General features: G+C 44.0%; 1 protein-coding gene across 15 annotated transcripts in view; it reads left to right on the top strand.

The window, feature by feature from the left end:
- RAD51B (RAD51 paralog B) overlaps nucleotides 1-23,566 on the top strand; it is a 723,675-nt gene that overhangs the window by 457,160 nt on the left and 242,949 nt on the right. For all 15 annotated transcript variants that reach the window (XR_004320787.1, XR_004320785.1, XR_004320786.1 and 12 more), the window contains exon 9: nucleotides 3,648-3,751. Coding sequence is in view for 12 of the 15 variants with exons in the window: in XM_032482240.1 (XP_032338131.1) it covers nucleotides 3,648-3,751 (104 nt within the window). In the remaining 3 variants the exon portion in view is untranslated. The remainder of the gene's footprint in view (nucleotides 1-3,647; nucleotides 3,752-23,566) is intronic.

Here is a 23,566-nt window from a genome sequence, read left to right on the forward strand (position 1 = left end):
GTGGTAAGAAAAGTGCATAAGTAACATACGACAGGATAGAAAATGCCAGTAACATGAGAGTAAAATCAAGGATTATGGGAGTTTAGAGGATGAAGACATTATTTCTGTGATGATCAGGGAAGTGGCATGTAGGAAGTGGTATTGAAGACCACCTGTGGACATAGAGGCATCCAGGTGTGGAGGGGACGTGGGGACGAAGTGATTAAGTTGGAGCAGACTCTTTATGAAGTGGAATGGAGGGAAGAGGTGTGGAGAGGCAGGTTGGACACAGGCTGCAAGAGCTTTGAATGCCAATCTGAGGAATTTAGAACTCTTTAAAGGCACTTGGGAGCCACTGAAAGTTTTTGAGCAGCTGATCATAAGTGGCAGGGTAGCCTGCTTAGATGTGTTCTTGGAGAGATTAATCAGGCAGGAAGAAGAGAGGATGCTTTAGTAGGGAGAAATGGAGAGCAGCGTGGAAGCGGTTAGGAAGTTAGGAAGCGACAGCAGCCATCCCCTGGTGAAAGCTGCTGTTAGTCTGATCTCGGTTAGGGTAGGAGGAATGGATTGTAAGGAACGGACGTCGGTGAGTCTCTATAGTTAAATCAATAAGACTTCACAGTTTATTGGAGTTGAGAAGCATGGGAGATGGAGAAACTTCATAATGGAACTGAGGTTTCAAAACAGATTAACTACAAGGCCAAAGAAAGGGACAAAGAAAGAGAAGGAAGTTGATATGGGAAGCTATGAGCTTGATTTGAAGATACTGAATTTATGGTACCAGAATTCATTATGTCAGGCATGCTGATCTTGTGGTTGAAAATGGAGGACAGATGCTGGGGCAAGTGAGAGGTTGAGACAAAGGCTTAGAAATCATCCATGTAAGGGTGGTATCCTTGTCGATGGTGTGGACACGCCATTTGGAGCAGACATTGCAAACTTGGTGGCAATGAGTCATACGTGGCTCATAAGCATGTTTATTTATGCATTTCTTAAAAATTTTTAAAATTCAGCCAACCTTTTACAATCAGGAGATTGTATTTTAAAATATTGATTTTCAAAATTAAAAGATCAAAAGATGTGGCTAACCATGAACTCATTGCCATATGGACATATGCCATATGTCCAGAGCCGCTGGACCTGGATAGGAGTTATCCCCTGGAGATCATGGATGAATTCTCTAACTGACCCACCTCCACTACTCCCCATCACCTCCTAACACTTCATATTAAACAAAAAGTAGACTAATGATTGCCTAGGGCTTCAGGGCCGGAAAGAGGGACTGGAGGCTTATGGCTCAGGGGGATGGGGTTTCTTCTTGGGATGACGAAATGTTTTAAAGTTGATTGTCGTGATGGTCGAGCAACTCTGAATATAGTAAAAAACCATCGAACTGTACACTTTAAATGAGGGGGCTGTATGATGTGTGAATTATCTCAACAAAGCTGTTTTGTAAAAATGCAAGAAAAAGGAACATCAGTCGCCATTGCCCCTGTGGTGTTGGTTTTCTTATAGCAGGAAAAAAAATTTCTCTGTTAGTGTGTCTCTATCAAAAAGGAACAAATGGCAGATAGACTGAGAGGGTTGTGTGTTTCAAGAAAAATGGAAGACAGTACATCTCTCTGTGGTAGTGAAGAGCTACTACATGTTAAGATGAAGACACTTGGCCTCTTTATTAATGTATATTGCCTTCCTAGCCACTGATGCATGTGGCTATTTGAGAGGAAGAAATTTGGTCATGGCCAGCTCCCTGAGGTCCAGCCACAACTCAGAAGAGAGGGAGAGGAAAAGCAGAGAAGGAAAAGGAGTAATCAGCATGGTTGGTACAAGGAGAAGCAGAAGAGGCCGGTATATTGGATTCCAGAAGAGGGGGAAGCTTTATCAACTGCTGACGAGAGATGAAGGAGAATGGGGACAGAGAAGTCAGAAGGGTGCGGGACCGTCCACGGGGAGAGCTTAGAGAAATGCGGCCAGAGACAGATGCAGATGCAGATCACAACGTGCCCAGATCGCCTTGTTCAGCAGTTAGTGTTTTATCCTCAAGCACAAGGACTGCCAAAGGATTTTCAGTAAGGGAGCGGGATGATCAGATCAGCACAGTCTAGATTCTTTGTTTTCAAATTAATTTGTGTGTGTTTTGAATTGTGTGCATGATGAACCAAGGTCACCCTAAATTTCCTTCTTTCCTACCCTGAGTTCTCCCTCATTCTGAAATCCTCAGGCTTGTTGAGGCCCCCGTTGTTGATTCTATCTAATTCATTTCCATGCCTGCTTGAACCAGAGAAAATAGATCCTTGTTTTTTCTAACCCATGGGTTCCCAACCTCGGCACTGTAATGCCCGGGGCTGGATTCTTTGTTGTGGGGGCTATCCTGTGCATCAGAGGGTGTTTAGCAACATCACTGGCCTCTGCCCTCTGGATACCACAGCGCTCCCTTAGACGCTGCCAGCAAAATCACCTCCAACCTAGAACCACTGAACCACATTCATCTGTGACTGTATTTGAGCCCAGGAGCTTAAGGCCATGCAGAATTGAGAGACCACCCTGAGAGATGTCTGGCCCAGAAAAGAGGACCAGTTCCTATTCCATACGGAGAGGGTGAAAAATCAGATGATGCCGTGAGCAGGCAACAAATGAGAAACTCAAGGCCTCATTTTGTTTTAGCTGATTCAATGGATTTCAGCCTCTCTGTATTTAGTTTCTCCATTGGAAAGAGGTGGCATCTTTCCATCTCTTTCCAATATATATAAGGATATAAGGCAAACTAAAAGCCCCACTGTATCCCCTTACACTAGGCCTCCTCCCATGGCTGAGGCCAAAGTAGGCACAGGAGTTTGGAAGAGACCTCGGGATGTGCCGGCTATGATAGTAGGGGGCTGGCTTCTAAGTGGCTGGACTTGCAAGCCTGCCTCTAACGAGCAAGAAGAGGAGGAGCACAGGGATGTCTCCTCCTGGTGATGTCAGGGTGGATCACTGCAGCTCAGAAGGTGTAAGATAGTAGCTGAAATGCAACTTGGTGTAGACCAGAAGCTCAGATAGTTTACTTCACATCCTCCCCCTTATAGGAAAGTCTTAGAAGGTAAAAGAATGTTGCTCTGGGATAAGAATGTCTAATACAGATTAGATAGGAAATGGTGAGATCTTCCAGATTCCTCTTCTGGGTGTGTGTATGTGCCAGGGTTAGAAAGGCATAGGAATTTTATATACATATGCTACCATTTCTATATTGATAAGGAAAATCGAATTAAGACTCTTATCAAGCTGAAAGTCTTACAACTCTATTAAACTAAGACTGTTTCATAACTGGCTCTTATTCTATATAGTAGCATTGTGCCTTTCTGCCATGCATCTTGAATGGCTTGATTTATTATTAGCAATGGCTCCAAGCTGCCTTGCAATGCAATGTCTCATTGATATATAACTCTGTTATCTTTGGGCCCAGAGGTGGTCACTTTCCCCGAGGCTGAAGGAAACTCATGCTGCTTTCTTTTTTAAGTCTCATATTCCTTAACCCCCACCTCCTTCTTCTCTAATTCATCAAATTCTGTGTAGTGAACCAGTCTGCCAGGTACTGTCTGAGCAATGAGCAGTGAATGGACTTTTGTTTGTGTGAAACACCGTGTGAGAGAGGGTGTCCGTAATCATGGTTTTGCCCTGTTTCATTTCAGGCACTTCTGGGTCCAGTTGTGTGACAGCTGCACTAGGAAACACCTGGAGTCACTGTGTGAACACCCGGCTGATTCTCCAGGACCTTGGTTCAGAGCGAAGACAGGTGAGGGCTTGGACAATGTTCTCTGGCTGTCAAGGTCAGAGGGCAAGATGTACCAGCAAACTGAGTGTTCATCTTCTGAAAGATGGCCACGCTGTCTGTCCTGGGCCAACACTGTCAATGGGTGGGTAAAGAAACCGGCATCCCTGCCTGCCTCAGTAGTGGTTATTATAACGTGGGGAGACAAGTCACATAGAGGAGAGAAAATATAAAAATAGACCCCAGAGAGTTAGCTTGCCCCCTGATATTTGCCAATAGATTGTAAGTGACCATAGTCCACACCTCTAGGGATCTCAAACTCTCTACCTCTAAAGGGTGAATGAATGATCATTTAACCTTAGCTGGTATTTGTTGAGGGCTAGATAATTTGTGTATAAATCAAATAAGGATGATGCCTTTTTTTGAGGTTAGTTTGTTTTGAAATCCTCAGGTCACACAGATCCTGCTAAGTGAATAAACTATTCCTCAGATCTGGGTACTTATGCATTAACTCATAAGCTGGTGGTTCAGAGTACTGAATGATGCCAGAGATTATCCAAAAGGATCATGACTCTTTCTGAGCTCTCTATCTACACTTTATATCCCAGACTCAAGTGAGACTCGCCCCCTCCTTTCATCCAGAAAGGTTAGAAAGGTTACTTTCTACATCTTTCTTAGTCTTCCCTTCCATTCCAAAGAAAGGAACAGCACAGTCTGACCCCTTTGGTAAAATGTTTCATAATTAGGAAGTTTATTTTTCTCTGATGTCTAACTTCACATTTACCGTGCTGTGTGGACCAGGTTCCATCACGACCTCTCCTGTAAGAAGAAGACAGGATGTTTATTCTGATTTGTTAGATGGGGCTGAATTCAGAACCCAGATTTGCCCATCTTGCTAAATACATCACAAATCCAAGTTGTTAATTAGAGAGGCATGAAATATCACCCTGGTGGTCTTTCTGGAGAAGGTGGTGGGAAGGGAGTTGTTGCCCATTGCCTGCATTAGGTAAACTGGCTCTTTTTCAAGGACTCAGGAATCATCAAAAACAGACATGAACCTTTGCCTGTTCCAGACATAACTTTCTGAGTGCACTTGGTTACAGACCAGAGGATTCTTAGTTTGCTTGGGACTATGTAAATAACATTCCAGCTTGATGATTGAGTCAGCCATGTTCTGAGAGGATGGAGCTGCTTGTTTTCCTTTAGGGAAACATTCTTGAGTTCTCAGGCCCTGGCGTGCTCATTACCTCAGTGGTACCTTTTCCCCGGTGATTCAAGTATCGTGGGTTCTAAACCCATTACTTCTCTTTCGGTGGAATGCATCCAAAAATGTTCCTGAGGAACTGAATGACCTTTGGTTTGTACCCTAAGTTAGAAAGCATGTTAAATAAGCCCTGTTTGTAGCTGCAAGGGAGATAATTAAGGATTGTCGAGCACTACTACCTAAACTCTAATTTGGGGAAGCAAAACTCCTTGTGAATTCAGTCATTGTCATGGATCCTTAACCCCACTCCTTGAAAACTTGTAGTTAAGCTCTGTATTAGATTTTAGGTGGCACACACTGATTTTATGATTCAGCTTATTATGTACGGCGTCATGGATTCCAGGTTCCCAGACCCTCATCTTACTAATTCTAGTTAGCAATTATTAGGAAATAAAGAAGTTAGAGCCACATTTTTCTTTTTCTTTTGTTTTAATCAATTAACCAGTCCTTTCCATTTTGTCAGTGTCAACAGGAAGTGTGGCTGGTATGACCAATGCTATTATTTTGTATCTCCTTGGTGACTGGAGGCTTTTGGTGGCTTTGGGTTCTTGGCTGATAAGGTCAAATGCAGGCCACTGGTCACGAGAAGAACCAAGAGCAAAGCATGGATAGATCAGTGACAGTCTATCAACTCATATCCTATTAGATGGGTCAGTGATGTTATCTTAATCTACAAAGGACAGCTTGTTACTATCATTACCAATCAATCAAGAGCAGCGTTAAATGCCATTGAATTGTGTTTTCAAACAATAATTAGAAATTAAAGTAAAATATGACCAGTGGCCAACCAATTAATCTATAGAAATTTAATTAAGTACTCTATAGAAAGGTGCTTGCCTCTTGGACCGGTTGTTAAATTTGTGGCCTAATAACCAGGATAAAGTTTGATATAGAAAACACGTCTCTATCTGATGACCTTATCTCACCGTAGCAGAGGGTGCCTAGTGATTCACTGAGCCCTTCCTGTGGTCTTGCTTCATGACCAAGTACAGAAGCCATATGAAGAGAAACCTTTTCTGGGATCTGTGCAAAGAACAATACTTTAAAGCTAGCTTTTAAGGTAATTGCACCGATGAATACTTCCTTTTAACACAATTTAGAGGAAAAACTTGCCTGGATCATTCTGGGGTAATAACGCAGACCCGTGGAACACCAGCCACTTGGAGAATATACCAGGATGGGGTTTTTTTTGTTTGTTTGTTTGTTTGTTTTTCCTTAATGCACAGGCAGAGGCCACTGCACCAAAAGATCAAGGTTATGGACTAAGGATTACGTTTTATCCCCTTTCTGTGACATTGAGCTCTACACCAGGGCTCTTGGATGTGAGGCTTAGTCTGAGACCACAGGGCTGGAAGGGGGTCAGGTCAAGCTGAGCAGATCTGCGAGCCGATTAACCCAAGAGCTGAATTGTATGGTCCAAGGCAAGGAGTCCTCCCTGGGTGATTATTTTCTTTACACCCTGGAAACTTTGTAAAATTATATAACCAAGAAAGAAATCTCCTTATCAGGGCACAAGCCAAGTTAATTCTCTTGTTTATTCTGCATCAGTGTTTGCAAAAACCCTCTTAAGAAGCTGGGAAACATTTTCTTTTGGACTAATTTAGCTTTTTTTTCCATTTGACTTTTATTTACTCTTTTCCTCCTCTGCTTCAATCCTGCCCCACCCTTTTTGCAGCAGTTTTATTCTTACCAAGGACATATCTTAGAGTAGAGTTAAAATGGCTTCTATTATGTGTTTTGCTTTTAGTTTTTAATCATCAAATATGTCTTTGGGCTCACCACATGCATGGCGTGCATGCAAATAAGCAGAAGACACAGTTCCTGCCTTCAGGGCTCTTCTGGTCTAAGGATGGGAGGTGAACCCAAATGCAGTGTGTGGATTAAAGAACAAACAAATATTAAGGTATTGTCACAGGCAGCGTTTGATTTGTGATCTCGTAGGTGGTTGAAACAGTTACTACTTTGAAGCCAGAGGAAGGTAAACTCATCAGAGGCGCAGTTGCCTTTTCAGGAGAAGATGAGACTGGAGTATCACTTTAAATCAGTGTCTTTCAGGCCTGGCTGCACTCCCCCCTCACAAGAGGAGCAGTTACAAAATACCAACACCAGGGCCCCCTCCCCCAACCAAGTAAACCCAAATCCCTGCTGGTGGGGCCAGGCAGTAGTGTTTATTTTATTTGTAAACTGCCCCCAGTGATTCTACTGTGCAATCAAGGTTGAAAACCTCTGCCTCAAATAGATCAAACTAGGTGAGGGAGAGAGCAAAGGGAAGATGTGGGGGTGAGGACGAACAGCAGAAGAAGAGAAACAGGGGGGCAAGTCACGTGGTCAGAAGACGCAGGCTGGCTTTGCCTTCTAACAAGAGCAGGGGTGTGTGTGCACGCATTCATTCGACGAACATTTACGTAATCACCTCCTCTCTGCAAGTTACCGTGTAAGATGCTAGAGATTCAGAACATGAGTAGGTTGATGGCCTGTGGTTGTTCACAGTCCACTTGGGGAAATAGGTAGTCATGTGAACAGTACATGCTGTACCAGCATCTCACATCCCTCAAGCGTAGAGGAGACGGGGCAGGGGGGTGGGGATGTTGCTGCAGAGGGATTCTGTGGTGGTCAATGAGGCAGCAACGACACTGGCTGAGGACTCCCCTGGGGAAGCTCTCACAGTGACCAGGTGCCTTGTAACATGGGACTGGAAAACTTAGAATGAGGGTGTTTATACTTGAAAGAATGGTGAAAAAACTTGATGAAATATTCATACTGTTTCTCATCAAATCCTCCTGAAGTCAGTTCGTACAAACCACATGTGGGATTATATAAAATTTTAAGTGCCCTGGAAGGAGTAATGAAGTAAATTAATCCCAACTAAGCTTCACACCCCCTAGATGAAATAAATATTATGACTCTCTTACTTCAACAAATTGGAAAGAGGTGACGTTTTCATATAAGAGGTTTATTTAAATGGACCTTATAATAATAATTTCATCTTCTATTTAGAAGGCACCCTGCAGTTACAGAACACTTTGGAGGAAGAGCCTAAAGTACCCAGTAAATTGTTGACAAGACCAAGACCGATTGCTCAAGCTCTTGATTCTTACTTGAATTCTTAGGCTTTTCTCAAAGCCCCAGGTTGTTTTGCATCTTGGAAGTATTTAGTGTTTCCTTTCTAGCGACATGACTCTTCTCTGAGTATCTGTTTTGTATTTTAAAAGCCTCAACCACCATCACCACGAAGACTTCTAACACCACCGCCCTCATCAGCCCCTCTTCTCTCAGACTTGCCCGCAGTTGAACCCAGCCCTCCTCTCTAGTCTTGCGAGTGTGAGCCCCTTCAAGGCTGTGATCAAGTCTTATCTGTGCATCCTCAGAGGCAAGGAAAATGCTGGGCACTTACACATTCAATGCATATATTTTGAAAAAGAGAAAGAAAAAAGAAACATTAGTTCCTTGCATCTGCATGTGAACCCAGTCTTGAGAAAGAAGGACATACCTCTTACTTAGAATCCTTCTCCCCCATAGGAATTGAGTTGTGCAGTGTGAAAGTTCCTTCAAAGTACTAGGAATTGTCAGTTTAAAAGGTCGGCATCAAACCCTGTAATTCAAGCAGATACTTAACATAGAAATACTCTAAGAATCCTGAATATGGGAATACCTTTTTGCAGAACCGGCCTGCTGGGAGTGGTGGGGGAGTGGGAGCCAGGCTTCCCTTGAAATCCTAGTTGGAATTCCTTTATGTAAGCAAGCCAGAGGCCTCCACACAGACCCAGGCGGAGTGAGGGAGGGGTCCTGCCGCTGCCTGCAGGGACCCGGCAGCTTGGGGACTTAGGCCGATGGGGAAGGATAAGAAATCTTTGTTGCTATCTTCCACAAGTCTCAAGTTCTCCTCTCTGTGGTTGGAAAGGCTTAATGAAGGACTGAATAACTAAAGAAAAGACGATAAATCTTTTCTCCCAGATAAGTTGAAGGGCAGATTTGGGGCAAGAATGTTAGACATGTCTCCATATGCACCCCAACAAAGACGGACATGGGAGGCCATGTTTTACCTGATGGAAGTCATAGTTTTATGCTCCCCTCTACCTTTGTAAAATGGCCCCATGTCGTGGTGTTTGTCCTCTTCTTTTCTACCCCAGCTCATCTGCTTTTCTTAGGCAAAGAGATTTTTTTGTTGTTTGTGTGTGTGTGTGACTGGATCCTGCCAGAGGAGAAGTTTGGCTGTGCTGCAGGGGTGGGAGAAATTTCTTTTTAAGCATAAATATCTGCAGAAATAGCAAAGGGAACAGAGACTCCCAGCCAAGTACATTGCCTTGGGTATAAACGTTCCCTCCCTTTTCAGAGCTGCTCAAGTGTGAAATCTAACCCGCTGCCCCGCTCTTTCATCGGAAGTGCTCTACCAGGTATTGAGAGACTGGGAAAATGTAGAAAAGGGGAGCCCAGAATGGAGACTTTTAAAAGGATTCTTTTTTCAGGTCACCAGGCAAATGTATTAAAATCTGAGGAAACCCTACCTGAAAGTACACAGAACAGCAAATGAATACAGCGAGCTAGGACTCACAGATCATCAAGACAGGCTCGGACTGAGAAAGGGCAACTCACAGACCCAAGTGCACACTTCCTGTTTCTGCCTTCGTATTTGAAATAAGAATATTAATATCTTCCCCACCACTTACCAAAAAACCCCCAAACACCGTGGGGCTCCTTTTGAAAAAGGTCAAGGTGCTCCCCCAAATCACCACTTCTGAATGGGCTCAAGCAGAGAAAACTTTCCCTTGAAGATGTTCCATTGGAAACTGATGATTAAAAATGCATGGCCATCACTGCTCCAGTGCTGCTGATGGGGGAGCCCCTTTTAGATGCTTTGGCTGCGATAGACCATGTACCTCCGCTGGGAGAGAGAGAGAGTGAGAGGACACGTTTTCCTAGGAGATTTTCAGCCACATGAGGTCAATAAAAGTTCAAATAAAAATCAAACCAAAACAAGGGCTGGGGAACCTCCATGGGGTTTTAAATGTCATTTTTTTTTTTAATCAAGTAAAGTTGTAAAACTGATTGTTTTACTATCATTTCAAAAAGGAAAAGGTAATTTAATACCATAAAGTAAAAAGGATATATCCATGAATAAAGAATATTTATTTTTGAATACATTTGTTTTTATGGAAGACTTGGTACTTGTCCCTATTTCTCTCTTTGAGGATCTTAGCCTCTGACCATCAGGGGCTGGATGGTGGTCCACTCACGGAGAGTTCAGGTGACTTCCCCTGTAACAAACCACTCATTTCACCAGTATTTTATCACCTCCATCATTCTCCTCCACCTCTGACTAGTTTTATTTTTACAGACTGTCTGGTACCAAACCCCCTTATACAGTGACCCACTCAGTTAACCAGGGCAAATACATGGATGAGAGATTTCTAGAGAAATCTCAGCTGTTGCAGGAAGTAGAAGAAACGCAGGGCTTTGGAACCAAACTGAAGACTTCACTGTTGGGCGAGGGAAACGACATAGGAAATCCAAGTACAAGAGCTCTTGAACAAGGCACTGACCTGGGAGTCAGGGACACTGAAATTTATTTGGCTCATTTGAAAAATGAAGGTTGGACAGGATGTTGTGTTTTAGCCTTGGTTAGTTAGCTAGGAGTGAGAAGAAAATGAGGCAATATCTTTGGTTAGAAAAAGCAAAGGGGAGGGAAAGATTCAACATGTACATAAACTATGAACTGATTTACAAGCAAACCAGCACTTCCATTAGGACAAACGCATTTAGAATCAGTGTCCTGTCTGAGAGGTCCTCTGGGGATCGTCTTTTCCAGTGATTTGTCAACTGCAGTGGACTTAAGAATCACAGGTGTTTGTTAACAATGAAGATTCCCAGGTCCTGCCCCCAACCACCGGGCAGGGAGGGCAAGCACTTCCGCTGATTCCTACAGGAGTGGTCACTCTATTCTAGCCCCTTCGTTCCGGGGTGAGCAGTTGAGGGTGACTTAGTCAGGGTCACACAACTAGCACACAATAGAAATGGAATTGGAATTAAATTCTCCCAATTTCTGATCTGTTGCTCTTTTCACTTTACTTCGCTGACTTTTAGTAGGAAAATTCTAGGCCAAAAAGTCCCCAACCCAGTCAAATTACTAGGTTTGCAGGAGATGCGATATTTATATTCCCTCTGACTTTCTGTGGTTCATAAAAAGGTTCTACAGAACTCTGCAGAAAAATATTTTTAAAAGGCACCAACTCACCCCACATTGCAATGAATTACCAGATAAAAGTCAGCATTTTAAATTCTTGGACCCAGACATGTGAATAAGTGACTTTTTCCAAGCTGAACTTCACCATGAGCCTGGACTTCCCAGTCAAATGGCTTACAGACGGCATCCTGCACACAGGGCTGACTCCTCTGCCCCGCTCCTGCAAAGGGTTAGTTGTGTTCCTGGACAGTCACCCTTAAATCTTCAACTGCCTGTTGCCTATTTTCATAGACTAAGGGTGTGATGGTTTGGGAAAACTGGAATTCTCTGATGTTTTGTTTGTCCGGTCATCTCAGCATGGGTGAAGCTTTGTGGTTATCATATTTTTTAGTCTTTGCTTCTTTATTTTGAAAAGTCAGAGTGGGACAGAGAGAGGAAAGGATGCAGGAGGTAGCTCTTGTGGGGACCTGTTTCCTGCCATCCTGGGGTCCCATTGTTTGGTAGCAAAAACCATCCTTTCTCCCCCTCAGTGCTCCAGGCAACACTAATTGAAGGCCTTTTTAATTTCCAGGAATGGAAGGGAGTTAGTCTTTATCGAGTACCTACCTTTGTGGGTATTATATTTGATAATTCCAGGCGCATTTTTTCCATTAACCCCCACAACAACTCTTGAGCATAGATCTCGCCATCTACTTTTTAACAAATAGGAAAACTGGGCTACGAGGATAAATAACGTGTATCGTATCGCAGCAGTGGTATTGAGATTTGAAACCAAGTTTGTGTAACTCTAGAGCTTAAGTGTTTTTTCACTTTGTTTTTGGCTCTACCATGTTCTCTGAGATGTAGGAATTTATTTTTCATTTAGGAATAAAATGAGGTACTGGAAAACAAAGCCTCGACTTAGTGATGATTCTTTTTGCTTGCAATGAATGGTCCTTATTATCTTTTGGGGTTTTTTTTTTTTTTCCTTATTCTAGAACGTTGTCTCTGATTTTTCCCCAGGGATGGCTGGATCTAGAATGTCATTTAGCTTACCTCCAAAGCTTACTGAGCTACGTGTTAGGACAGCACCTCCCACTCTGGCGCAGGGGCATCAGGAAGGAAATGATGAGTGGCTGCTTGCTTTTTTTCTCTTGCTCTTGCCATTATTTGCCTCGTGACTCCTGACACAGGACTGACTCAGAATGCTCCTTGCCCCATTTGTGTGCACGATTTGAAACACACAGCTTGTCGCACATGGGACGTACTCAGGTCCAAGCTGGAGAATGTGTGGTCTCGTTGCTGTTGCTGGGGCCGAATGCCTGCCCCAGGTAGTGCACTGCCTGGGGTCTGCTCCGGCTGTGAGGGTCACAGCGTGGTGCATTGCTGGTTTACGTTTCAGCCTAATTGGGGCAGTGCAGGGCCTGGGCCTCCAGGCCCTTCCAAAATCTTAATGGCTTATGAAATTAGGTGTAGGGGCCTGGGAAGCAGACAGACACAGCATTTACATGATGGAGGTGTGAGGGAAAATGAATCAAATATGTCTCTAGCATTCAGTTTCAATGTACGTAAGTCTTCTTATGTTACCATAACATTTTATGATACACTAAACATTATCCAATGCGTGATTGGTTGTCAACTGCAATAAAACTCATTGAGCTGTCCTGATTTCTGCTGCTCTAAATAATTTAGAATTCTCAGTTACCATAGAGTTGACATACTTGCTCCTTCCTTCCCTCAACGCTCCTCTTATCTTGCTGCTCCTCTCTCCACACCCACCCGTCTGGTCACCTCCCCTGAATTTTTAAATCAGTCACTGGCTCCTGGCAACTGCCTTACAGTTCAAACGCTTGAAGCAGAGATTTTTCCACAGAGGGTCTCTTTCTGAAAATTTCCTTTCTTGGCTTGGCAGAGCTTAAGAGTTCTGGCATCTAGGACAAAGAACATGTGTGCCTGAGTCTTGGACCCTTGTTTTATTGTTACCAAAGGGCCTGTGATTTGGAGAACACCTTTGGAGAGCCAAGCTACAGTGAGTGGCTCTACCCACTGCCTATTTTCTGAAGCCTTGACCCAGAATTAGCAGTGAGAGACTGAGAAGGGATTATGAGCCATGACTCTAACAGAATTCTCTGAGTGTCAAGCCTCCAGAAAGAGGTACGTCATTATAAACCTTTAAACGTTAGAACTGAGGCATCTGGTATATCTGGGAAAGATTGAGCACAAATTGCCCAAAGCCCCCAAGGCCCTGGCTTTCTGGTTGCTTTGCTCTGTCTACCCAACTATTTATTCCATTTATTGAGAGTTTCCTTTGTGCCAGTTACTCTGCTGCGTGCTTTGTGGGCATTTTCTTGTTCAAGCCTCACAACTACCCAATGAGAAAGATATTACTGGGTACTCTTTAAAGATGAATGGGTTGAGGTTTACAAAGCTTTTAAAAACTGCTCTGAATCACACGGCCTCTAAGGGCTCCCCTCCATACACATACACTCCCCTACATCCCTTGGTTCTTTTTTTTTTCCCATTATAGTATTTTTTATTCTTGACTGGCAGTCTGAAATACTTCACAATAAAAAATATATTTAAAGGAAAAAGAGTTTAGCCTCTATCCTGTCCTGGAGAGCTGGGGGAGGGGTGAAGACCATGTTCTTTCTACTGCTACTCCTAGCTCCTGTTCCTAAACCCAGGCCCATCCTCAAGCTGAGGCCTTGAATTCTGACTGAAGTTCTGAGGACAGTGGAGACCTGCACCCCAGATCACTGTGCTAGTTGTCCACTGTGCTAGTTGTCCCCTATGTCCAATCTCCCTCTCCTACTCAGTAATGGAACCCTGATTTTTATCAGAATTTAATTCCCAGAGAATAGAGACTACATTTCCCAGGATCCTTTGCAGCTGTATGTGGTCATGTGTCTAAGTTCTGGCCAATGGGCTTTAAGTGGTTGTGTCCTTGCCACACCCAGGAAATGCCCTCCAGTGGAAGGGTAGCTCTCTTCTCCTACCCTTCTTCCTAACACCTGCGGGACTGCAAACTTGATAGCTGGAGCCTCGGCAGATGCAGGGGCAGAGGGACCTGACAGACACTGTGGCACAGCCATGCTAACCCAGGACTGTCTAGTGCAGATTCTTTATTGGAGAGGGAGGAGAATGCTGTTTCTCTCGTTTAGGCTACTGGGCCCTTCTGACAGATACACATCTTTCGGTTCTTAACCATTAACCTGTACTGAGCCCCATGTTAACATAAGATTATTCATGTGTGCTGCTTGGAATTAACTGCAGGACTTTTCTCCATTCAGCCACTGTGGTGTGGCCACCTTCAGTGGTTGTACTAGAAAGGATGCTCCCTTCAAAGAGTGGGTGAGTCATTGCCTCGAGAGAGCTTTGTCTATCTCTGTTAAATAGTCATTAGTTATTTCCTATAACCATGTGGCTCTGGGTGGCAGCAGAACACCCTTGAGGAAGAATGAGCTCCACAGGACATGGTCCTCTGAATCTTGCCATCCAGTCATGCCTTTGCCATCCAGTCTAGCCCTTTCTCCGCTTCCAAGTTCTGGCCTTTCCAGCCAGTGTCTTTTCCACATTCTGGTTTGGCTTCAGTGTTCTGCCATGTATCATTAAAGCAGAAAGAGAGAGTCTCTGTGGAGTCTTGCCCACAGTGGGGACAGATCTGTGCCCACCTGTTTGTGGTCTCCTCCAGTGAGAACCTGCAGGGCCAAGAGGTACAGTGGGGAGGTGTTCCTTCTCTCATGGATGACACAGAATGACATAGAAGCAGTATCTGCCTCTTTACTCTTTCCCTGCAAAGTCACTTTCCCCAGAGAGTAGTCAGTTCCATGGTCTGCCTTTAAATCCTTTCTGAGTTGTCAGTGATTCTCTAAAAGTATTGTCCCAGCACCTAATCAGGATTCAGTCACTGTCTAGTAAAATGAAGAAACTCTTGGCAGTTCTGTGTTCTCTTACAGGTGCCTCCTTAAAACACAAGTTCAGTGGATCCAACATGGCCTCTACCCCTTCAACAGCCATTCTTATTTATACCAAGCTATTCTCTCTTGTTTGTAGCTGTTCACACCGTTTTCTTTCCAGGCATACTGCCCTGTACCGGCCATGCATTGCAGTGTTCAGCTTTTCTGTGTGACTGATCTCTGTTTTCTCCTTGTGACTCCACTCTGGCACCAGCCTTACCTTTTAATACCCCTCTCTCTCCCTTTCTCATTTAGATCTCACTCTGAGATCCCTGTGATTGCTTCTGCAAAGAGTGTGTCAGCATTTGATTGTCCTATCGCCTTGAGAAGGCTAGTTCTTCTCAAGAGCCAGCCTATAGCCTATCACACAGCAGACATTTCTACCAAAGGCTTCATTTGTCTTTGGGACCCCTGTGCCTAGGGGTCTCATTATGTGTTGTGGTTGTCCAAAGGCCAAGAATTTTCAAAGAAAACCCACTGAGACAAGTTGGCTGAGCGACTGCCATAGCATCTGTGAAATCTTGGTCACTTTTTTCCTCTTCTAAAAAAATCTTATATTTGTCCTCAGTGAAGAAACGAGATACATTACAGTTTAAAATCTTTAGCAGTATATCTTCTAGAGACTGTAATTGTAATAATAGTCCTTTGTGTGTGCTCTAACCAGTGGACGTGGATCCTATTATAGCTTGCTATTTTTATCTAGACTAGACCATTAGGTTTTCTTTGTGTTTGACCCTCCCTTTTCCTTCCATCCTTCCCTCCCTCCCTCCATCCCTCCCTCCCTCCTCTTTTACTACCTTCAGATCTTTGCTGGGTAGATACGTGTGCCAAATGCTGGGAATGTGAAGTCAAATAAAGCCTGATTTCCTGCCCTGAAGACCTGTGCTAGCAGAAGGGAAACACATAGTAGAGGGTGACAGACATAAATACACACAGGAAGGAATGGAGGAAACTGCAACAGAGGACAGTGTGGGCATCAGTGCTGGACGGGTCAGAACTCTCGGCAGGGAGGGTGTGGTCAGGGAAGGATTCAGAGGGAGGGTATCATATTTAAGGTAAGACTTGAAAGGCGTATCAGTACTTGCCAGGTAGTTGCTGAGGAAGCTATATGAACAAAGACTCCGAGATGGGAGGTGCAAATGGTCCTTCTTTAGTGATACTGGGGAGGGCATGTGGGAAATGGGGCCCGTATATAAAGATAAAATAAGGGCAGGTAGGGCAAATGAGACTTGACCCTGAAGGCTCTGAGGAGCCCCACTGAGAGACTTCCAGTAGGGCGGCGACAAGAAAGGAGTTCATCATACAGATTTGGAAGAATTTGAAATAAGATGCAAAGAAGTGAGGGCCTGAAACGAAGCAGTCACCATTGAGATGGAGAAGAAAGAAGAGAGATGAGATGGTCAGGAGGCAGGAACAAGAGCATTTAAGTGCAGACACTGGATCTGGAAAGAGGTTAGAAGGAGGGGTGGTTTCTGATGTAAGTAAGTGAGTAGGTGAGGTTATGCGTCACTGAATGGGTTAGGACCGGAGAGCAAGCAGGCCTGGGAGGGAGACAAGAGCTGGCCTCGCTCAGGACACGCACGGTTCCCTGCTTCTGTGACAGCCCAGCTGCCTCCCTCTTCCCCCAAGGACTGGATGACAATGACTGCCATCAGGAATTAGCTTGGAGACCAGAAGGGATTTCCTAGAATTGTGCAGAATCTGAGTCAAAGTGTTCTCCCCCGACCCGGCCCCCATCATTGCTTCCGGCCCGGCATTCCCTCCTTCTCTGCCCTCAGTGCCATTTCTTTTTTTTAGAACCCCGGCTTCCATAAGGAGACAGTCGTCATCAGAATGTGTGGGAAATGGCATTGGTAACACCTGCCAGGGAAAGTGAGCGAAACTACTCACAGTCAAGCCCCTGAGCTCAGGGAGGAGAGGGCCTATGGATCCTGTGTCTCCCTCTCCGGTGAATTCTGGCCACCTTCAAGTCCAGGGGTGTGGAATCAGTAGCTGATTTGGAGAACTACCAGTTTAGGCTTCAACATTTGTTTTTTTGTTTTGTTTTGTTTTTTTAAAAAAAGAAAGACACCTGCGTGCCAGGTGGGAATCAGGAATCCCTGCTTCAATGGGCTTTGCCAGTCAACGGCTTTGTTGCTCTCCAACCCGCTCCCTGCCTTTCCACCGATCCGCTTGGTACCACAGGGAACTCACCACGTGAGCTGCATTTCCCAGGCTCCCTTTCCATTGATTCTGCTAAGTTTGGGGCCCTTGGGGGAGGATGAAGAGCAGATGTATGTGAGAAGCTGTGTATTTCTGTCTCCCTCTCTCTGCTTCCAGGGGTGCCTCAGGCAGTAACACCAGTTCCTCCTCCATGATCCCTTTGTGGTCCCAGCTGCACGAAGAGCTGGAGCTGGGCAGCTCCCTCCTGTGGGCTCTAGTAACAGCACCTCTTCCTTTGTTCCTCCAGCCCTAGGGATTGTGGTGTCTTCTTACTGGTGCTGGTCTCTGGGTTATCTTCGCTGTCCCCTGTTTTCCTTTCAGCTCTTCCAACACGTTTGTTACTAGTTTCCAACATTAAGTTCTCTCTCTTAAACTTCCCGGGGTGAGTCCTGTTTTTCTGATGGACCTTGACTGACGTGGTCTGCGTAAGCCCTCAGATTGTTACTTGGTTAATATGAAACCCCAGATATTCTCCACTGGCCCTGTTTCCTAAAGGGCTTCTCTGTCTACCATGATTCTCCAGCCCTGAGAGTTGGGTTCCTGGACTGGGCTGTCTTGGAGGGCAAACATTTTGTGCAGTACTTCCTGAATGGCATGAGAAAAGGAGCTCTCTTGGCCCAGTCCCCTTCCTGTGGGATTTTCCAAAACTTTCCAGATGTATCTAAGCTCAGGAAACATTTTAATGGCTGGAAATAATGCCTCGTGGGGCTTGGAGGTTTGAAACCAACTGAACCTTCTCTGAAAGAGGTGTGTTGAAATATTTCAGGGTCTGTATACACACATCCAGACCTTGCCCCTCCCTTGCTGAAAGAGTGGCAGGCTCCCTTCCTTTAATGGGTTCACGTCGTGGAAGAGGAATTGGCATCCTCTGAATGCGCTGATGCCATCGAACAGAGGAGCAGCTCTGAAGGCCAAAATTCTCTCCAGGAGGGACAGGATGGTTAAGTGATTAACTGTGTATTTGGATTCTAATTGAGATTCCACGTTAGATTTTGCAAGGAGAATCCTATAATCCATTTCTATGGCCAATAATAATGGCTGTAAAATTGATCTAAATCATAATCAATCTTTTCTAAGGCCATTGTCACCGACTTACTGAATTGGAGCATTCTGAGATTCTTATGAGGACAGGCATCATTCAACTGCAGATTGAACTGAAGATTACTGTTGTATTAAAGCATTCATCAAAGAAAAATAGAAGTAGGGGAGCTGTACTTGTGTGCCTCCCCAGATCCTTCAGTCTTGGACCAAGAAGTAGAGTAATCATTTGTAGTCTGGGGGGGCAAACCCCTAGACATTGCTAAGAGGCTCTTACATGCTCCACCACTACAGGGAATGGCTGAAACTCCATCCTTTGGAATGTTTCTGAGTCCGACCCCATATTGATTCATCTGGGCTGTGTCCAGGAAGTTCCCAAATTCTCTAACACAGTAACCACTAACTGGGATACTCGTGCGGTTATTTGATGACGCACAGAACTTTATAGCCCTCGGGGTCAGGTATATGTTTTATATTAGAAGGGCGGGATTTTAATGAAAAGGAAGCAGGTGGTGTGCACTAATATGACTATGGTTTCTGGTGCCTCTGAAATGTCCAGCATTGTGTGGTATTGTTCCTTCTTCCTTCTAACCAAGTTTCTTCCATTAGCCAACAAGGGAGCTGATGGAATGAATAGCAGCCCCAGAAATAGTATGGGAGAACTTTTCCATTTGAATGCATCAAAAAGCTAGGATAATTTTTTTTCTCACAGCAATTAAAATTAATTCATGGATCCTAGCATGTAACATATTATATAAGCCCACTGTCTTCATCTCTAGAGACCTAGAAAAAAGATTCTCCACTGTTAAAAAAAAAAAAGACAGTGACATTTTAGAATTAAGTTCTAGCTTTGTCTCTAATTAGATGTGATCTTGGGCAAATGATCCTGAGTCATAGGATCATACTTTTCTATAAAATAGATCTAGAAAAAGCAGCAACGCCATGCTATACCTCATTTACTATTTGGACAATGGGAATATTCTTCATTATTTATGGTAGGACTTGCCACCCTGTTTGTTTGTGCTAAACCATGGGATACAACCCTAGCACTCTGTTCACTTATTTATTTGGCTGATGACTTCCTCTTGTGATATTTCTTGACCAGTGATCAGAGGAATACCTCTTGGAATCCACCAGCATCAATGGTTAAAAATTCAGATTCCTAGGCCCTCCCAGACAAAATCAGCAGCACTGGGGGTAGGCCTAGAAATCTGCGTTTTTATACATTGCCCAGATGATTCTTAGGTACACGGGAACCTAAGAACGACTGCCAGCTGACAGCACATGGTGTTCCCTGTGGTGTGAATGACTTTCACTCTCTTTACCCGTTGCATCCAATCTGCAGGGTCTTAGCTCTGGGCCTACCACTGACTGGATGATTTGGTCACACTTTTTCATCTCTCTAGGGCCATTTTCTTGTTTATAAAATGTGGGGGCTGGAATTTAAATCTCTAAAGAATTCTTCAATTCTAACAGTCTGTCACGGTAGTTCTCTAGTGACTTGTAAGAGTTCCTGAATCGACCTTAACAAATCCTATTTCTTGGGTGCCTACTATGTGCTGGCCCCATTGTGCAACTTTGACATATGCTTCATTTATTCTTTACAGTAACCTGTGACATTAGTACTGTCATTATTCACACTTGACACTTAGGAAACTGAGGCTTGGAGAAGTGAAGTAACTTGGCCAAGTCTACTGAGTTAACTAGTGGAGCTGCAGTGGAGTGGGGTTAAACTGGGGTCATAAACACATTAATAATTGCCTGGGTTGCTCTGCCCCCGAGGCTTCGAAGAGCCTGGGGCTTGTCCAGTGTGCTCTCATTCACCCTGTGTTCCACTGTCCCAGCAAAGGAGCCTGGTTTTGGTTTCCTTAGATGTTTACTTGGCCTCTTGCTTAAACGTTTGCCTTTCCTACTCAATAACAGTGAAAGGACCCTCCCCCCCCCAAAAGAAATCCCAAGGCTGGAAACATTTTGTTTCCTACAAAAAGAATATCTTGCAGCCAGCTCTGTGGTCGAAAGTATTTTTCCTGTGGTCTAGGGATGGGTTGGATCCCATCTCTTCTTGGCCAGTGTCTGAGAACTTAGCCTGTGGCTTCCCATCACGTCAGCACACAGTACGCTGTGTTTTTTAAATGAGTGTCTAGTGATGTTGAGTGTGTGCAGAGTGGACGGATAGGTCTGTTTGGGTGTATAAGAATGTGTACATGTACCTCTGGCCTTTCCAGGGCAGAGAGAACCTACGAGTGGTTTTCCACATGCTGCACATATCAACATAGCTTTTAAGTTTTCATCACTCACACGACAACCAAACAAATTCAGATGCTGATGAAATGAGAGGAGAGTGATATGTGAGCCTTATGTGGATTTGCAAGTAATCAGAAAGCCGAGGGAATCTGAGATTTTAACCTGTCACATTTCTTTCCATTTTCAAATATTCAAAGCCAAGATACGGGGTTGGTTTTATTAGATGGCAGGGTGGTCTAATAGTGATGGCAGAAAACGGGAATTCTAAGGTCTGCCTCCAGCCTGGCCACTTGCAGAGTTCAGGACACTGACCTTTGCCCAGCCTTACATAAGTTACGTCTTCTCACGGACTGCATTTTCCTGTCTGAAAACATAAATTAAAAAAAAAAAAAAAGACGTATGCTTCAAAAAACAAAAGCTCTTCTAGTGAGAGATGCATTCTGAACATTCCAACAGAATTCACAGATAAGAAGTGTTCCTAGTGTGAGGTGCATTTTCTTTACTCATAATTTAGGTACTTTCAGTAAGACTGCAGTGTGTGGTGGTGGTGCCTAGAGCTTCCTAGCCTTACTTCCATTGCTCATGCTGTGTGACCCACTTGGAAGGCCCTCCACGTGAAGAAATCTTACTTTTCCTTTATGCTGTTGCCTGAATGATACCATTTCGTTACATGCTTCTCACCACCCATGAAAAAGTAGCTCTCTGGCTCCCCACTGCTCGTGGTTTTAGGTGCTGCTTCCCTGCCACATTTAGGTGTTCAGCTAAAGTAGAAGGCAGGGCTGACTCACTCCTGAAAGTCCCAGCATAGTGCAGTGCAGAGCAGATGCTCACCATGTATTTGTTGACTTAAATGAAATAAACCTCTCCAAAGATGACAAGCTCCTATTAGTAACCTCAGAATTCTCCTGTATAAGTCTTCTATGTAGCTTTCCATCTGGGGACATTTTTAGACCTCAACACATCATGGCATCCAGGGAGAGAAGTTGTAGCTGCTGGATTTGGGGGCACCATTTGAAGAAACAAGCAAATCCCAATCAGTGGTAGAAGGAGTTATGAATCCTTTCATTTTTACATTTTAGGGGGAAAAGATGCTAGGGAAGATTTGAAAGGCAATCTATTGGAGTAGAAATGAAGCCATCCTGAGTACTTCATTTTAGAGGGGCAGGGATTGACATAGAGGTATACCCCAGGCCCAGATTCAGCATTAGTGGCATTGGCTACAGGGCTGTACCTTCCCTGGGATGCAGGAACTGGCCCATCCAAGTCAGCCCGTGGGAAAGGATGGCCTCAGAGAGATCAGGGTTCACCAGGGGGAAAAGCTGGCATTTGCTCCATTTCGTCACATAAAGCAGTGGAGCTATTCTCACGGTAGGGTTTGGGGTGGGGTTGGGGTAGTGGTGGTGATTTAGTAAACCAGTTTTCCGATGACAAGGATGTTTCTGTTTTTACCCCTTAACACTGAGACAACAACCCAAAAAACAGATCCCGCAGTACATTGAAATGCCAAGGCTAAATGAACTGGTGGAACTTTGTGGCTTTGGCTCTTGGCTTACAGGCGTATCCATGCATTAGGGCCATGGCTTGGCAGTAGACAAAGCAGCTATGTGGGTCCTTAGGGAGCTCTCTGGCTCTGTGGCTTTCTTTGATATGTAGTTGAACTTTGGCAAATTTTTCCTCTCAAGTCTCTGTTTATGAGGTTCAGAGGTAGGCAGAGACTCTCATGGAGCCCAAAGACGACAGCAAATTAGAACTGCAGGATGTCCCCCCACATTCACACTCTGCGTTCAGGCTAAAGAGCTGGCCCACCAGGCTTATAACAAAGGGACAAGTGATGGAAAGAGACCGCTGAATTCTCTTCCCAGCTCCACACAGCTCCAAACCTGTAAGCTTGTCTAGACCTCTTAAATTTTCTTTCTTTCAAAGTGAAAAGATCTCTTACTTGTCAAAGGAGCAGTAAGGTCACTGGTTTTCTGGTTTCCGACGTAGTCATGCTTCACAAAAACAGCTGACATTTACCAAGTGCTTAACCATTGACCATGATACATGTTTTTATCCATTAAATCATCACTTCTTTGCAAGGAAGGTACTATTATGCCCATTTTCCAGATGAGGGAACTAAGACAAAGAGGTTAAGTCATTGACTAGTTGTTGTTGTTCTTAATTATTCTTCACTAAGTTAAGGTACAACTCTGCAGATGTATCTTAAAATCAGCTGGCTTTCCTGTATCCCTACCTCCTTGGTATCACTGGGCCAGAGATAATAAAATTATTGGAATTAGTATAGTTAGCATTCTTTTTTCTAAATTGAAGTTTAGTTGATTTACAATATTGTGTTACTTTCGGGTGTACAGAAAAGTGATTTGGTTATATATATGCATATACATCTGTATTCTTTTTAAAAAGTCTTTTCCACTATTGTTTATTATAAGATATTGAATATAGTTCCCTGTGCTATACAATAACTCCGTGTCACTTATTAGTTAGCATTCTTAATTGCTGACTCACCATAAATTATAAGTAGGCATTGGCCATTTTCAAGTTATATCGTTCTTATATTGAGAAACCTAGAATTAAGACTTCCAAAGTCTTGAACAGGTATATAGAAAGTGGTTGATTTGGTGAACAAGTGGGATTACCCATTCTACTGAACCCATACAGTAAAGGGAGAACAAATGTGGTGTTGAGCTAAGAAGAGTTTAAGAAATTGGAGGCAGGGATTTTGCTCAAGTACCAAGATCAAGCCAGTGGACTCCGAGGAGCTGCACAGTGAGGCTGTACACTGTGGTCTGCATATAGGTGATGGCTGTGCACCTCTTTCCTACTCATTTCTGTAGGAAAGAGCCTTTGTGGGGTAGCCTTTATGTTTTCTCTAGCTGCCCCAGGAAATGCTGATGATAACATTAATAGCTGCCATTTTTGTAAGAGGCATATGATAAGACCTATACAAATATTATCTTTAGAATACACTGTGAGGT

The sequence above is a fragment of the Camelus ferus genome, chromosome 6 (genome assembly GCF_009834535.1).
Source record: "Camelus ferus isolate YT-003-E chromosome 6, BCGSAC_Cfer_1.0, whole genome shotgun sequence".
Lineage (NCBI taxonomy): Eukaryota > Metazoa > Chordata > Mammalia > Artiodactyla > Camelidae > Camelus > Camelus ferus.